Source organism: Ammospiza caudacuta, chromosome Z (genome assembly GCF_027887145.1).
Source record: "Ammospiza caudacuta isolate bAmmCau1 chromosome Z, bAmmCau1.pri, whole genome shotgun sequence".
NCBI classification, from domain to species: Eukaryota; Metazoa; Chordata; class Aves; order Passeriformes; family Passerellidae; genus Ammospiza; species Ammospiza caudacuta.
In genome coordinates this window covers 22,339,411-22,356,628 of record NC_080632.1, presented here as the reverse complement: position 1 = coordinate 22,356,628, position 17,218 = coordinate 22,339,411, and the positions used below count along the sequence as shown (strand labels likewise).

At 41.4% G+C, this 17,218-nt stretch overlaps 1 protein-coding gene across 3 annotated transcripts; it reads right to left on the bottom strand.

Annotated features, from left to right (window-relative positions):
• Nucleotides 1-2,692: 2,692 nt before the first annotated feature.
• Nucleotides 2,693-16,962, bottom strand: CLTA (clathrin light chain A). 3 transcript variants are annotated; one of them, XM_058823697.1, is made up of 7 exons: nucleotides 16,728-16,962; nucleotides 10,271-10,308; nucleotides 8,296-8,413; nucleotides 6,838-6,949; nucleotides 5,373-5,426; nucleotides 4,163-4,198; nucleotides 2,693-3,120 (listed from the first exon to the last, which is right to left on the bottom strand). In XM_058823697.1, the coding sequence occupies exons 1-7, from the start codon at nucleotides 16,936-16,938 to the stop codon at nucleotides 2,952-2,954; spliced, it is 738 nt and encodes a 245-aa protein (XP_058679680.1). In that variant the 5' UTR covers nucleotides 16,939-16,962; the 3' UTR covers nucleotides 2,693-2,951. The 3 variants fall into 3 exon arrangements, with proteins under 3 accessions (XP_058679680.1, XP_058679681.1, XP_058679682.1); XM_058823698.1 differs by lacking the exon at nucleotides 4,163-4,198; XM_058823699.1 differs by lacking the exons at nucleotides 4,163-4,198; nucleotides 5,373-5,426.
• Between the last annotated feature and the right edge of the window lie 256 nt (nucleotides 16,963-17,218).

Sequence of the window (17,218 nt, the reverse complement as noted above, 5' to 3'; positions counted from 1 at the left end):
GTATCCAGCCCCAGAAGGAGCAAACATCAGATGTTCACAGAATATCTGCAGCAATGTGCTTACTTGATGCTGGCCCAGTGTTCTTTAGAATAACCCATACCATCAAGTTTAGTTACTCAATATTTTGAATCTTTGATATGCCACCCAGACACTTGGAAATAACAAATTCATTCATTTTCTGGTGGTCTTAAAGCACTGTCCTTCCTCCATTTAATTGTAACAAAATTGTCAAAAACTCGCACCTATTATCAATGGAGGCAATGGCAATTTTGTATTAAAAAAACACAACACAGAGTAAGGTGCAGACAGATTTTACACTTGGATTCAGTGAAATCTGATCACTGTGTCGATTTCAAATGCCATGGAGATACCACAGGCAGTAGTAAGTATATAACACCTGGGCTGTACACCCCTTGGACCATTCCAGGTAATTATATTTGGATTAGAACTAGTGAGACAGCACACAGTTCTGCAAAGGAACTTGCTTGCTTGCATGACAGGTACTGCTGGGGGAATCCTCTTGGCAATGACTGTAGACACCCATGTTGTCCATTCTGATATACAAGCCAGTAATCTATGTTTGCCTCTTAACTGGCTGCTCAGAAAAAAACCAAAAAAACAGCAGGAAAAAAGATAAGCTGCACCATGAATTTTATGGCTGCTTAAAACTTAACCGTGTTCCACAAGCTAAGAGGATGAATGCATAGTGCTGTTGTTTCCAGGCTCCCTGCTTTCCAATGAACCCATGACCTCTCCATCCCCCTTCTTCTTTACAAATGCTCTTTGTAATTTCAGACTGCCCGGCTGCTGGCTGCCACCTGATCAGAAGCTAAACAAAGCAAGTCCTATACCAGGACATATTCAGCAAGAGTCCACAGCTTCTCTCCCAGTACTGCATGAGATCTTCACATGCATGCAGCTGGGATTTTATCTGCAGGATAGGAAGCGTCCAAGTTTTTTTCCAGATTCCACTGGCAGAAGAGGTAATCTCTGCACCAGAGTTAGTGGAAGTAATCAGAACCCACAGAGCTGCATTTTAAGTGTTCCAGCAGGATGAAATATGTGAAAAATCTGCAAACACTTTCTTAAGCTCTGCAAACCCGGCATATAGAATACTGCTTTAACTTCTGTAATACTGCTTTGGGCTTGAATTCGAGTCTTTGCCCATTTTCTTGGATTGCAGCTCTAAGCCACACTCATAGCCAGATAAAATATTCTGTAAGATTGGAAAATGTACTGGTCAATACATACCATCATTCATTTGGTGTGCAGGAACCCCTCTAACCTGTTGATCTTTGAAATTCTCTTCAATTCATATTAAGACTTTAAAGACTGTATTTAATGTAGTGGACTTTTCTTTATTATCAGGTCATTTTGAACATCTTTGTTTTCAGAGCTTTTGAGTGTGCAGCAAAAAGGAAATTTTCAGTCAAGGTGAATACGTAACTAGGCAAGGCTAGGAATGATTATCAGTATTCTATGGACTTGCTCTGTGCTTCAGTCCTGTTGGGACTCACCTGCCATGCCCTTGTGCAGTTCAGAAGATACTTTCTTGCTCTAATCTTCCATGGAATCAAGCTTTCTGACTTGTAGTCTACAATCATTCTCATCACCACACATCAGTAGCATGTGAATACACTTGCAAACACAAGAGTAGGTCAAGCCATTACAACAGTAAGGTACAGCTTAACTACTGCAGCCCAACTGGAAACCATTTATTGACTACCTTACCCACCAAAGGGACACAGCTGCTGTGCAGTAACATTTTGAGCTTTGGTCCATCATAGTCTGTATCTGCAACTCTTTTCAAACTACCTGGACTAACCTTCCAGCTTGTACATAAATGTTATTAAAGCAATTACACTACACAGTAGTTAAAATACTGTGTCTTTGATAAACATGGTGGAATAACATAGGAGATTGAACAGATTAGTTTTAAGACAGACAGCTAAGGTAAGGTTTAACAGAGCAAGGCTAGAATACAGCCCCTGTGACTGCTCGGTGAGCAAAGGAAGCAGAACACAGATTTTCTAGATCACTTTGTTTCTGATTCAACCACCTCGGCAGACAGAGCTCCAACCTAGAGATGAGCAGCAGTAAGAGGAAGTCTTCCCTCCTCTTACTCTCCAACTCTCCAGTTCACCACCCTAGTGGGAGGAAGTGTCCGCAAAGGTCAGTGAGGACAAGCACGCAGTTCAAAAACATCCAAACTGCCTCTGCACCACAGATCTTTGCATATGAAGACTGCATTGAAAACCTCGTGGAACACAATAAGCAGTAGAATACCAAAGGCTTTAACTGCAGTGCCCTCTCCTTTGTGTTGAGCCTCAGACAGCCAGAGTGACAGCAGAAAATTATACACAACTACTTACCTGCAGAAGGCAGTGTCCTCAGTCCCACTGGAAGCAAGATAAGCCCCTTAACAAGCCTGCTGTTTAAGTTTTCTTGAGCTGCTGTCTAGTGTGACAAATTGGATAGTGGAGAAATTTTTAAACTAAAGCTCTCAAGAGCTTTAAGAAAGGTTAAAGAAACAAGGAGGACAGCCTTGCACTGCTGGCTGGACATTCACCAGCAAGGTGAAATCACCAGCAATCAAGAGAAATGTTTACTCACACTTAATTCAAACACACTCTGTCAAAAAGAAGCAGGAGACCTTCTCAATTCATCCAAAGTCAACACATTTTGTGTTTAAGAGATCTTTAATATCAGTAATGTAGGAAGTGACACCTTGGTGCACAACAGCACAGAGACTACAGTTTTGGAGGTTCTCCCATTTCAGACACAGAAAGGAAACATCAGGAAGAACATGCAATCAAACGATGATCAGCTCTAGATACATCATGATGTGGTCCAAAAATACACATTGAAACAATTAATAAAATTACTGCAAACATAGCTTCTCTGGGTAAGGTTAAAATATTGCATTTGTAGTGTCTCCATCGAGCTTTGCTTCAGCGAACCAGTGGAGCCTGCTTGAGTGAGATGAGGACTGAACGCATGCGGGACACATCTTTTGCCTGCTTACTAGACTTGGGATTAAAGTCACAGAGCTGAGCCACACGTTCCCACTCAGTGCCAGGAAAATCTTCTGCATCATTCACAAAGGCTTCTTCAGCTGCCCTAAAAGCAATGCAATGCACCTTGTGTTAATGCCCAGCATGTAAGGCACTCCTTCCCTCTTAGAGGATGCAGTTTCTTTCAGCATGTTTCATAAGAAATGTGACCTGACAGCTGCTTGTGGACATTATGGCCACGTAAGCTCCCACTGCCCCAGTCCTGGAGATGAAAGTAGACTGCAGTAGTATGCTATGCACAAGCAGTGCAGAGGATCGCAGAGGATTGTGTAAAATGTTGGAATACAGGTGTTTGGTTTTAAGAATACTTATTGAGTCTTTGCCTAAGGAGTCACCACACAAGGTTCCAGGAAGTAAGGTACTTCTTTTGTAGGCATTTTATTTATGGAGAAATGCCCAGGTCTTGAATAGTTAAGCCTCTGCTGCTTGATGGCTTATACTGGACATTTGCCAACTGGAAATTTACAACTGCCTGCAAGCATGTCTTAAACAAATTCTGTTTGAGGATTTAAACCAGCCCCAAGGCCTACAGGCCATCATAAAACTATCTGCTGATGATTCCCAATGCTGTAGTGAAGCAGCATGAATCATAAGGAATTTAAGTCAGGAATCCCATGCTTGTGAATGCAATGAACTACAGCGTATCTTGGCAGAGGAGATGACTTGTTTGAGGTCACCTCACAGAACAAACGGAATTCTCCTGCTCTCACCCTTAGGAGACTCTAAGGCTTTGTACATTATGTACTGGATAGTGCCAGTGGCTTCCCAGCTGTATTACTTTGGCTTTTCTATGCTGCCAATAGCATTGCTTCAATGCAGGGATAGCACTCCAGCATCTAGTTTACATGATGTGGGGCCCTGGTAGCTGCCTGAGTGCAGAAGCAGTAAGCATCCAGAGATCAAACCAAATCCATCTACTCCAACAAGCAGTACAGAGAAAGCAGTGAAAATGACTCTCCCATGAGGGTTCAGCACTATTCACAAGGATGATAAGGTTACAGACACCACTGAAGACAAGGATCACTACAACACTGCTACTTTATGTGACATGACACTTGTAAAGGGCAGTGAAGATTTTTTTACTTAACTGTTCTAGGCTGTAGCAAGGATGATTTATGTTTGTGCTTAAAGGTGAAGAGAAGAAAAGAAACAAGGAGAGAAAGTTTAAGTCAGATATAGAAAATGAGAATGAGTTTAATGCAGATGATTAGCTGGCTGAACATGCACTAGTAGCTTAGCCTACATTCAGGAAACAGGCAGCCAGTTTTATTATGCAGCACTCACACTGCACATTTGCATTGGACATACAACAATAATGGTTTTATTGTAAAAATCTAACAAAATCAACTCCAGGAAATTTCAGAAAAGTTAAACACCACCTGTAAATCCATCATTTCACAAGTCTTGGTTTACATCCACCTACAGTTAGCTGTGAATTTCACACCAAATCTTCAATATTAATGCACTCAAAGCCAGAACACGGCTCTCCAATACACCTTCTAAAGGTGTCACCTTAGAATCTGTGACATGTCCATCTTTCAATTCAAGTCTACAAATTAAGGGAAGAAATTAAAATACACGAACAAGCCAATGAACATTGCAATCCTTCTACCCCTCAGAAACTAGCATATTCATTGGGGCTTGAAAGTCACAGCTCTATTTTCACTGACCTATTAGGCTGGCAAAACATCTACACTACTCCTAAATGTCTTCCCAGCAGTTTACACTGATTTCTCAATGCCACCTTCTTGTACTTTATATCTGTTCTCTAATGGCCTCCTATTTCTACATGCATGCACATTTTCTTCCCTGATTCGTGTCAGGCAATTCCCCTCCACCTTCCTTGGCTTCCTTGTGAACCTTTATGTGCAAGCATTGCTTGAATATTTTTCTGATATGTAGGCAAAGCAGGTGGTGACTGCCTATTACAGAATTAAACACTGCTTCTCTGTGGAAGGACTAAATACAGCACCCATGTGAAACTGCAGGCACTAACCCACATCCCCAGCAAAGCATCTTGCTAAGCAATGTTCACTGGCCTGGAAACAACTGTAAACCCTTAGGTCTAAAGAGTACTGCAGTCGTTACCATAATTCCAGGGCTACGTACACTACATGACTTGATCTGAAAGTGCTAGGATTTGTGCACTGCATACAGGAGAACCGCACTTAAAACTGCAGACCAGAAGTGGTCCAAAAAGTAAATATTCAGAAGGCACCTTCAGACACTCAGCACTGTTTTTGATCCTGCTTATTATCGTGTTGACTAGCAAGCATAATTAGTAGTTAAGCAACATACACATAACCAATCACGTCAGCGAAGGGCTGTTTGTAGAAAGCTTCATCTGCCACCCTAGGTAGCAAGTAGTCCAACAGGCAGGCAAGCAGGCAGGAGAAAAGAGATAAGGATGAGAAGTACGGAACACAGCTGGAGGCAGTTTTAACAAGCATATCAACCTTGCATCACCTAGACTTACTGTAACAGGAAAGCAGTTACCACATGGAATGGATCAATTAAGCCATTGGTTAGAGGGGCAACACAGAAATTCTTCCACATCCTAGAAGTTTAGATCAGCTAGTTGAGGACTAGAGCCCCAATGTTAGCATAAGACTACTCCCAGAGGACAGAAACTACCAGCAGGCAAGAGATCTCACCAGAGTGATGAGAATGCCAAACAGTTCTGTGCAACACCTGTTTAATGTGCCCTGCTCCAGACTCTGTATCCTGCACTCAAACACTGACCATAATAAAGCCATGAGGGTGTCATGAACTCTGGCCACCAACTAGGAGAGTATTAATCCTGTTTCCCTTTCTTCACTCAACGAAAAGGTAGTGAATTCCTCAGTGAATGTTATGGAAGTGGCAAATCCATAATTCTGAAGGCAGTGTAGGCCTCCTTTCTTCCTTTAGAAAGGAGAGTAGTCTATCTAGGACTTCATTTAATAAAGACAAAGCTGATGGCTATTTTGACAAGAAAAGCAGTATTTCAAAGAAATAAACTAACAAAATACAACAAAATGAACAAAACAGCAGTTTTGAACAGCAGTTTTGAACCCTCTGAGTTCCAAAATATAAAGCAGTCTTGATGATTACCTGCATAGAATGAAGTAGAGATTTAAGAGGCATTAAGTCAGTTCTATCACTTTTACCATCATGTACCTTGAAGTCAAAATTCCACAGGGAATTTCTAAGAAAGTGTAAGAGCTTATTATTCCAGCAATCAAGTCATCACTTTCTACCACAGGACCCATAATGAGACAATTCAAACCACTACAGACACAATCAGCATTCAGTTTTTCACTACTAGAACTGAGTAATGTAATTTCTGAACTGCTTCCAAAAAGAGCAGCAAAAGATTTTAAGATATTTTATGAAATTACCTGTAGCAAAGATTAACTAGAATGCCACTTCCATATGTTATAAAGTAAGCAAGTAAGATTGCTAGTCTCAGGGTAGGTAACTACAGACATTGAAGGCCTGTACAGCTGGGAGCATGACAAGTGGGCAGAGTAAAATATTTTCTGGCCATGTTCAAGCTTCATGTCTGAAGGAAACTTCAGTAATACTTGATCATCATCTTAATGCTTCCTGGATATTTAATCTAGATTATCTAAGAAAACTTAAAAAGGTAGGTCATAGGAGTGTTTACTTTAATGATCTGAAGGACCATTGCCTTAGGACATAGAAGAAGTATTCTCACATCCCTTCCTAATTATTTTCATAACTAGAACCATAACTCTCCTGATGACTGGAAAAACTTTACCTGTTACTGGCTTTTGTTTTCTCAAGCTTTTCATCTTGCCTTGCATACCACTCTTCCAACTCTTTTATTGCTTTCTCTTTCCATTCTGCTTCCTGCTTTCGTGAATTTGCATCTGAAGATTTAAGAATTGCTTTGTCAGTCACGTTTGTATTCAAATGCATCTTGCAAACATTTCAACTTACGGTTCAGGGTGCACTCTAGTGCAGACAGTTGCTTCACCAACTCAGGTAAGGGTTAGGAGATTTCCTGATTTAGTCCTAGGAGAACTCTAAATACTACAAACATTGAAAGGATTAGCTGAACAGAACTCCTGTGCTGCATAACTGGGACAGTCCACTTCAGTTTAGGATAGGCACTTTGCAGAGTAGCTCAGATTCAGTCAATCTGTTGGTCTGCAAACTGCTCAAACCAGAAACAGTCACCTTGCTATGCCAGTGCTAGAACAAAGCTTAGTAAAGCCTCTATGCTTAGACAAAGTGAAGGAACCTGGCATTCCACATACTTTTTACACACAGCCTACAGTTCAAGACAACCTCACCTGCTGTAACTAATACAAAAGAGGAGTGAAACTGTCAGCTTTATCCAGAATTACATCTTAACAGAAGGTTCTGTCCTAACAATTTCAAGCAAAGGCTCCTCCACCATGTAAGTGGGAAGCACACCAGTTTGTAGTCTCTTAGACATTGTCCATGGGTAGGTACCACTGCATTTGATAGCTGTATTTAGTTTAATTAATAATCCATTATTTTCTTAATTTATTTATTAGATTAAGATCCATGTGACAACAGATGGCCTCGGCAATTACAAAATGATTAATCTTTATCCTTTGAAATAAACTACTAATGCCTGTAGTATTTATTATCATCAAAGCTTAAAAAAGCTTTTCATTTTCTGTCAGCTCATCTCTAAGTAAAGGTTCAGAGAGCCACTTGCTTGCTGACTCCCACACCAGTCTTAAGTCTGCTTACCAGAAGACTCATCCAGGAAGCATGTTAAGACTCTGAAGAAGCACTGCCATGGTTCAGAATTCTATTGCTTAAGAATCATAGAATGGCTTGAGTTGGAAGAGGCCTTTAAGATCATCTAGTTCCACCTCCTCTGCTGTGGGCAGAGACACCTTTCATTAGACCAGACTGCTCAAAATCCCCATTCAGCCTAGGATGGGGCATTCACAGCTTCTCTGGGCAGCCTGTGCCAGTGCCTCACCACCCTCACCACAAAGAATTTTTTCCTAATGAGTAATCCAAATCTACCCTCTTTCTGTTTAAAGCCATTCCTCCTTGTAAACTACACAATGCTCTCACTCTCTTGTAAAAATTCCCTCTCCATTTCTTCTGTAGGTACTGGAGGGCTGCTCTCAGGTGACCCCAGAGCCTTCTCTTCTCCAGGTAGAACACCCCCACCTCTCTCAGCCCGAGAGGAGCTGACATGAGGTTACTCAACAAATACCATGCTTACCAAGCTGCTCCAGACGCTCCTTTTGCTCCTCTCTCCACTTACGAATACTTTCTGGTTCTGACTGCAGTCGATCTACTTGGGAGATGGCAGCATAGCAGTCTGTGGGACCATTACTCTCCTTGGAGGAAAGGAACAGCAAAGTCATTTGTGTAGAACAAGTGATTTCAGATAACTGCCTGCCAGCTATATAAAATTATACTCTATTTGAACTGAGCCAATAAAACATTCATTTGATGTTATAACACATTTCCACCATTAAAACCATCTTGCTACAAATTACAGCACAATCAAAGGAAATTAAAACAGGGCTTCCTCCAGAAATCAGGAATCAAACAAAAATTCAACACAACTGGAAATACAAGTGCCACAGACACTTAGTGCCAGAGCACTAAGCCTGCAGAATGCAGAAGACAATGCCTAGCACCTCACTACACAGTAGTAGGCCATATACTGAGTTCATCTCACCTTAAATATTTTTTGCAAAATAATTTTCTTCATGGTTTTGTGCACAGGAGTACAAAACATTCTTTGCAGCTTATTTGTCTACTTCAAGAGACATTTGCATATCACATTACAGAATTTGGATTGCTGTATGCAGCTTATAACCCAAGAGGCATTTTAATATTTAATCATCAGAACAGTGAGAGTACTAGCATCCGTTTCACAATGTAACATCTCAAAGACTCAAAATGAGTAGGGCTAACATTAATACACCAGATTTACAAAGCTAATGAATACTGTGGTATTTGCTACAGAAGATACTCCAAGTTTAACGACTTTTATTGCTTCATCCTACCCCTAGCAGAGTTAAGGAATACCACTCATAAGAGTACCAGGTTGACTGCGGCTGACCATAGATTTGGCTTGCCCCTCTCTGGACTCCCTGTAGCCCTCAATGAAGGAATATTGCAAAGAGAAGACACTAGGCTGGTGCAACACCACCAGGCTTCACATTTCATCCAAAGCAAAATAAACTGGGCAGCTGCAGGGCTAGCTAGTTACAGGTAGCTAAAACCTATGTTATGTATAGCCCATTCAGTCTCTTCTTTCTGATTAAGAGGAAGCTCTGTCAGCCAAAGCAACTGATCTCAGAATTTCAAACACAAAATCAAGGTACCTAAAAATGGAAATCTGCCTTCTCTTGTACAAGGAAGAGCAAAGGGCCTGTGAAATACAGGTTGTCCCATCAATCTCACAGTAATGCTGAGGATATAAGAATGTCAGCAGCAGTGAAAGTTGTTTGTGTCTCCACAAAGCTCAGCATTCACTTAAAACTCTAAGGAGAAGTACATCGCTCACAATGCTTCTTTCCCAAGCATTCATTTAACCACGGTAACAAGTCAACTGTGACACCAGGCAATGACCATGCCGTGAAATTCAGTTACAACAAAGTGATAGCCTTAGCGTGCCTCCTTCCTCCCTGACACCAACAAAGCAGGTATCTCCTTTTTTTGTCATCATGGCTGTCTAACGTGCTTTCATACTGTGGCTGAGCTTTTTAGCCAGAAGCTTAATTTCATGCATCTTCATGTCACTAAGAAATGTATGTTTTCAGTCCGTTCCTTGTAAGACTATTTTGATAAGACAACCAGGATGCATGAATTACCTTTAAAGAGCAAGCAAATCTGAAAACTCTACTTTAAACTAGGTAATCAGAGCACACTTTCAGCTTAGCAGCCAGTGAAAGTCAATGTAAAGTCATATCGCAGAGCCTAACAGTCTGCTTTACAGTGCTTACATACTGTTAAGCCACATTTCAAAATGAACTGCTGCTTTACATGGCCTCTAAGTTCAGAGGATGGGCATAATTAAGAAGAATGACAACTCCATGAGATGAGTTACCAGTACAGAAAACCCTCCTCAGATATGAGACAAATTTACTTTAAAGACAAGAAATAGGAAGTATTAGTCTACATTAAGGTAAAGTTCTCAGAGTAGAACAGCACATTCTAAGTATAGAATACTTCTATCTTACCTTATAGACATCCCCGTTAATCACTCCATCAACGGCATCTGCAAAGAGGTGACTTGTTTAGTCATTTGAGAAAGATACAACAGCTAGATTTACTGATTTCTTTAACTTGTATGGAAAGCTTTACTAAAGTAGGTAATGTGGGAGTTGTGAAAGGGAATGTTACTTGATACCCTGCAGGGACACTTCCTTCTCCCTGCACTTTTCTGGATAGGCATGAAAAACCAAGTGAGCCACTGTTCTGCAGAACCAGAAATACAAGGTCATTTCTTCTTTATGAGATCCTGCTTTTAACAACACAAAAAGCAGAGCTGATACTGCTGAGAATCTGCTACAGACTGTGTTCTAAAGCTACTCCCACTTTGTCCTCATCCTCCCTCTCCTAGAAGCTGACTACTATACAGCTGTTCTTAAGAAGGATGACTACCAGTTTTTTAGTGTCTACCTGGAAGATTAACAATGCTGCAGCCAACAATTAGTAATTCTTATCTTACTGTTGTTATCTCATAATTAGCTCAGAGATAAAGCTAACATTCCTAGCAAAGTCACCTTTCTGCTACCATCTGTGATGACATGCTTGATAACTCCTACTTCAGCTGCAGCATTATTATCTCTGAAGTGACAGTGGCAACACAGCCGTCGGGAACAAATACCAGGTGTTAGTCAAACCTTTAAGTTTTTGAAACTATTTAAATCTATGGACTATACAAAACACATCAAGATTTTCAGAAACTCCTAAGTCTCAGCAGGGCACCTCTCTGGAGCAGGGCTACATAACATCTGTCAGCATGCCATACCAAGTACTCATGCTACTCATATCACCATGGATAAATCTATTACACAAAAGTGTGTCCACCATAATACACCCCTCAGAGAAAGAAGTGACTATACCAAAAAGTAAGCAAAAAAATCACATTATTTTGCACCACTGTCTTAAAAACAGATAGCTGACTGACCTAAAACTAAGCAAGTTATACTGCTGTGTCCTCTTATTTGCAGCTAGTTTCGCACCAGTTTCATAGTTCAAGTGAATGGCACACAGGAAGTTCTTCATACTCCTTTATAAGTGAACTGAAGAGCAATCATTAACTGTGTTATGTAGAGGACTGTAAATTCATCAGTTCAAGAATGGCAGTTAAGTTGGAGAATACTAGTCCCCAAGAACATAGTTACTAACTTTTGCAGGGGAAGACTCAAATTAAGAAAAAATAGCTTTTCAGTTATGAGAAAATATATTTTATAACTAGACTCCCATAACTGAGATATGGTTGCTGCTTTGTTGGACTCCTACTCCTCTGGAAGGTACAGGAGGCCTTTAAAAAGACTAGAGTCACCAGCTGGGCTAGAGGGCTCATAAATTTTGAGGATGTTTCCAAGAACATTGAAAATATGTTTTTCTTGTCACACCAAAAAACATTCATTACGGTTTTCACTACTCAGGCTGGCAGGTAAAAGGAACAACATCATTGTTTAAGGCTGTGCCTGAGATGAAACACATAGGTTTGTCTAAGGGCCATTTTTGTTCTGCACAGAAACAGCCACTAACAGAAACTGAACTAAGTGTTTCCAGAGGGCATCCAGGTTAGAAGCGTTAGCAGTATTAGAACAAATTTCCCATCTGTTCTGAGCTCCCTAGAACTTGCAATTAAGCTGCAGAGTCAGCATGCTGACTGAGCTAATCACAAGCAGAAGAGGAAACAGAAATGTACCAGCACACTGTCATATGCCAATACAAGTGTGCTAACTGCAACAAGACCAATAGTCAAACATTCCTTCCTTTCAGCTCTCCAGTCTTCATGCTTGTATAATTAAGTATAAAGTACAGAAAAACTGTCTGTCTGCCAGCCTTCATATCAGTAACCAATGCTAGTTGTGTATCAGACTTTTCTGTTCACAGAAACATGCAATTTCATAAGCTTCCCACAGAAAAAGCCTAAAATCTGCTAGTGCCATCATAACATTTTCAGCAGCCATGAACAACGAGACTCCTCTACTGGTTTCAAAGTCCATCCAATTCTATCATAGTATTGTATCTCCTGAAGTTAAAATCCACATGTTTAGAACCATCTCAGTTACCAATGATCCATACTCCTTTTTGTTTGCTTTTGAACTTCAGATAAACTTTTATTTTTAAGGGCACTGTTGCAATGAACACATATAAACATCTACAGTTCTGCAACACATGCTGACCATAGGGTAATAATGAACATTCATACAGCAACACAGATACCTTTTAGAGTCTGGAAGAGCATGGAGAGGATAAGTCATATCAGCTGCCTTGCATTCCCAGGAGATACAACATCCAAGCTTGCCAGAAATAGCTAGCATTAATGCCCTCCACATTTACTACAGCTTACAAAAGAAAAGACTGGGGAGTTTGAAGATGAATACAAAAAGCATTTTGTCACTTACATCTTAGAAGTCAATATATGGCCTCAGAGATTTATCACAATGATGATTAACTATTCTGAAGGCTGCTACTATAATTATTACCACTCAGGATCATTTGGCCTGAAAGGAAGCTAGCTTAGCCTTGTTCACCAGCCTCTCTAAAGTCTTATTCTCCCCTAAAGTCAGAGGCAGGGCTTTGCAGTATACTGAAACATTTTTCTTACTCTCTTTTAAAATAGAAGTATTTTTTAGGAGTTACCTGCAGCATCTCTTTTAAACAATAAGTACCCTAAGTGCTGCTACTTTCAATAGGTTAGCAGCTCTAGTTAAAGAACAGAAGAACATAAAGTTTAATATATTCTGACATAAGGTTAAGTAACTTCACCACTCAAGGCCTAGTTTACCATCCTTTTTTCTTTTAGGCACAGTCATGCTTTAATTTTACCTACTTCTAACCCATAACATGATAAGAAAGAAGGATCTTTCACAAACCTTTTGTTTACGGAGTTATGAAAGAACCTGGAGAAGAAATAATTTTTCTAGCTATAACTCATCCTCATGCCTGTGCGCAAAACAAAGGCAAGCAGCTCAGGAAGAGTGCTTCTTTCCAGTGTTTTAGTTTAATCCGCTGTCCTATTAAAAGCCATGAGTTCCTCATTTTCAATATAATCAGTAGGCTAGAATTAAAACACATCTGCAATAACACTGTGCCATAACAGCTTCTATAATCTTCCAATCTAACAGCTTCTGTAATTTCCGCCTTCTGTACATTTCCACTAGTATTCTCTTGAAAACAAAACAAAACAAAACAAGATTTTTCTGTCCTGACTTCATAATAATGCAGCATTACTAACACAAGCTAGGCAGATACCACTCCTTTTCTCATACCCTTATCAGTGCTGTCTTATGGGGCTCTGAAGCCTCTGACGCTGATTGCACAGCAAAACCCAAATCAATGGCTGTTCAAACAATCAAGAAAGAATCAATAGTCAGAAAAGAACTCTTGCTGTTTGTGGTGCTAACTACAGAGACAGGAATAAATTCTTTCCTAAGCAATTTTGAAGCAAATTGATACTCAGCTCCTGAAAGGCTATTAAACGAAGTACCTAGAGAAACCACCAGACACAATTAATTTTCTGAATTGCTAGAGGCTCACGAACATCTTTCGAAGATAGAGAAAAATAATTTGGTCAAGTTCATATGAAACTTACAGGCGTGAAAATGTAAAAGCAATGTTTGAGACTAGTCAGCCTACATTAAAATTGTGTATTTACATGATTTTCAACATCTATAACTGTTTGTCTTTAAATGAAATTCCCCATAAGAAGCTACTTGGCAAACTGCCAGGATGATTTGTATTGGCATACGGGATATAGAAACCACACATTTCCCCTTGAACTCTCTTGCTTAGAGAACATAGGAAGTGAACCAATACAACCTCAAGACATACTATTGTCAGAATCTCACTGCAAATACATGGACATTGATTCATCACTGAAAAATAAATGTCATAAGATATCATGTTACCCATACCTAAGCAACAGCATTGTATTACTTCATTTATACAGTACTCTCTGCTTTCTGGAGCAGGGATTATGCTTCACCTTCCAAGGGAAATAAGATTAGGTTTTTGCATGCTCAGGCAGCTTGAATGGCATAGCTATTTACATAATGAATAGCCTACTGGATCAGGCCTGGATCAGTATTCCAACCCTGATCATGGCAACATGAAATAATGCTGTGTGAGACGCACAAGCCTGGCAGCATTCCGCTATTCCCACCATACTCACCCAGTATCCACCACTACGACAATTAACAGAATTCCCAATAATGATATTTACAATTCATGAAGCTCACTTCTGTCCATGTATTTGTCTAACTATTTAAAGAGACTGAAACTGAAAGACTGTTTGTTGATGAGAAACTATGATTCTTAAAAAGTGTATTTCAAGAAGCTGATGACTGCTTGTGACTGTATCTGAAGTTAAGATCTTCAAACTCCAGTTGAGAGCTGCCCAAGTTATTAGTTTTGGCCCAGTGTTTATAAAGAACTTATCCAAGAGACCTGTAAATGAGGAGTTCAAGAAAGGTTACAGTTAAAAAAAGTAAATCCACAAATCCCTGGTCATTATGCTTAAGGATTTACATAAGAACTTGCATTGTTTCAGGAAGAAATTTGCATTCCCCTATTCAATTACAGAAGAGTTTAATGAGCTAATATGCCAGAGACTACAACTGTCTGATATTTATTAAGGTACTGATCAGATGATAAGAAATGTCTAACACAAATGGCAACAGATGTCATTAGATCATTTGTCACCCTGCCTGAACCAGTACATTTTGCATGGCTGAAGTCTGTTCTTTTTGACATGGAGCAAGCAAGTACAGGCTCTGACAGTCAACAAAGATCAATGTCTGTTAAAAAACAGGGCCACCACAAGTCCACAAGCATTGTCTACCATGCCTATTTAACAGGCCAGAGCATAAATGCAATCCCAAGGCATAAAAACAAGCAAGATGATATACAGTTCCTGCCTAGGGTTCCCAGATCCTTGGATCATATTATCATATTTATTATTTTATTAACTTATTCCTAAAGTTCTCCAATAACCCTTTTGCACTTCATGACAAGTCAACTTACATGACTTCAGAAAAAGTGCTTAAAAGGCAGTTTAAGAACTACTTCTAAATAAGAAACTAATCTAGAAGCATTAAACAAATCAACTTTTTGAAAAGGAAACACTTTGCAATAGTCATCATTACATATATGTAGAGAACATACTCTTCTAGTTGTTCTAGTATATTGTGGGCAAGGTCAATGATAGATTGTTTTTTTCAACTAAATTAGTTTTCAAACAACCACTTTAATGTTCCAGAGTCTGTTTGGAACATAAAGCCCACGTAAGGCATGATGTTTGTCTAAGACTTCTGAAAGTAAGAAGGGAAGTGACCAATGTGTCTTGTTTCTGCACTATACATAGAATACGGAAGTCAAATTATGTATGGTACCAAAACAGGATGGTGTTCTGATAACAATTATCCTCAAGTTCTTGTACTGGAACAAAACAGTCCCCAGTAAATACCTTTTTTTTCAGCAGTATGTAATCCATGTTTTGGAACTTATGAGTGAGCTGATGCTAAGAGCAGCCCTACCTCCAAATAAGCACTGGAAGGTCTCCATTACCCAGTTTATCTAGATGAGCTTTATTGACTGAGATACTACAAACCTTCCCCCTCATACATAAGATACGTCAGTAATTTCTGATATCAGGTTGCAAAATGAATACTTAATTCTAAAGATGTTCCAGCAATGAACTGGGGAGCAGTTATTCAACTCAGTCTGAAGGAGAGTGGCATCCTACTGCAGTGACAAAGGGAAGTCACATGAGAGAGCAAGTATGTCCCCAGTATATATTTGGCCCTGGTGATAAGTAGAAGCAAAGTCTTCTGAGAGTGTTGCAACATCAACCCCTTTCCACTCGGGCTTCGGTTAAAACCTTTCAAAAGGAGAAGTGTTTATTCTGGGCTGCTTTAGCCACCATTAGACTATAATCCATACTTCTCAACACTCAGTTCCCACCCTTCTCCAAACGCGGGTTCTGCAGTGTCGGGCTTGCTACATTCAGTACAAAGGTTACCAAGGAACAAAGGCTAAAGGTTTAGTAAAATTAAACATTAGCTTAACTCCTCTTATGCTTTAAGACTAAGATCACCCCCGCTGAAGACAGAAATTCAAGTGGCGGATTTATTCAGCTTTCAGAAGCCTTCCTTCAGACAGGCTCCTGGATTAAACGAGATCAGCACCGTTCGCATTAGGACACAGGCACGCCTTAGGCATCTTCAGGGGACACAAACTATAACCGGGGAGCAGGGAGGTAGCTCACCTTGCGGCGCAGCGCACCCAGGACGGCCCCGACCCACCCCCGGACCAGCCCCGGGCAGCGGGCCCCGCTCCGGGCACAGCGAGGGTCCCGCCGGCGCCGTCCCCGCCCGGCCGCGCCGCCCCGAGGGACGAGGGGACCCGGGACCCCTCAGCCCCCGCCCCACCCGTGGCCCCCGCAGGGCGTACCCGCGCCGAGGCCCTCGGGACCCTGCAGCGCCTCGGGCACCTCGCCGTTCTCCAGGATGCCGTAGCCCACGTCGTTCTCGATGCCCGCGATCTCGTTCTCCTGCTGCGCCAGGAAAGCGGCGGCGGGATCCTCCTCGCCACTGTCGGGCATCCCGTTCCCGGTGGTCGGCGGCTGCGGCTGCTGGGCACCGAAGAGCTCCATGTCGGCCATGGGTGAAGGCGGGCAAGCAACTGCGGCTCCGCACCGCGCCTACGCCGGGCAGCAGCGCGGAAAGGGCGGGGCCGCCCCGCCTGCACCAATGAGCGGCGAACACCGCCGGCTCCGCCCAATCAACGAGCGGCCGTGGCGGGGCCTCCGAAACGCGAGCCAATCAGTGCCCAGAGAGCAGCGAGTGGGCGGGCGGGGCGGAGCGCGGCCCCGGTGCCCGGAGAGCCGGGTGGCACCGGCGGGCTCCGCTCCATCGGGATCCGCTCCATCGGGATCCGCTCCT

What these genes read in the sequence shown, in the direction of transcription:
- CLTA (XM_058823697.1), bottom strand. Translation starts at nt 16,938, where the DNA reads ATGGCCGACATGGAGCTCTTCGGTGCCCAGCAGCCGCAGCCGCCGACC. An exon ending in TTAACGGGGATGTCTATAAG is followed by an intron (nt 8,414 to 10,270) that starts GTAAGATAGAAG and finishes CTTTCCTCCAAG; the next exon opens with GAGAGTAATGGTCCCACAGA. An exon ending in CCTTGCTACAGCCTAGAACA is followed by an intron (nt 3,121 to 4,162) that starts GTTAAGTAAAAA and finishes CATTGCTTTTAG; the next exon opens with GGCAGCTGAAGAAGCCTTTG.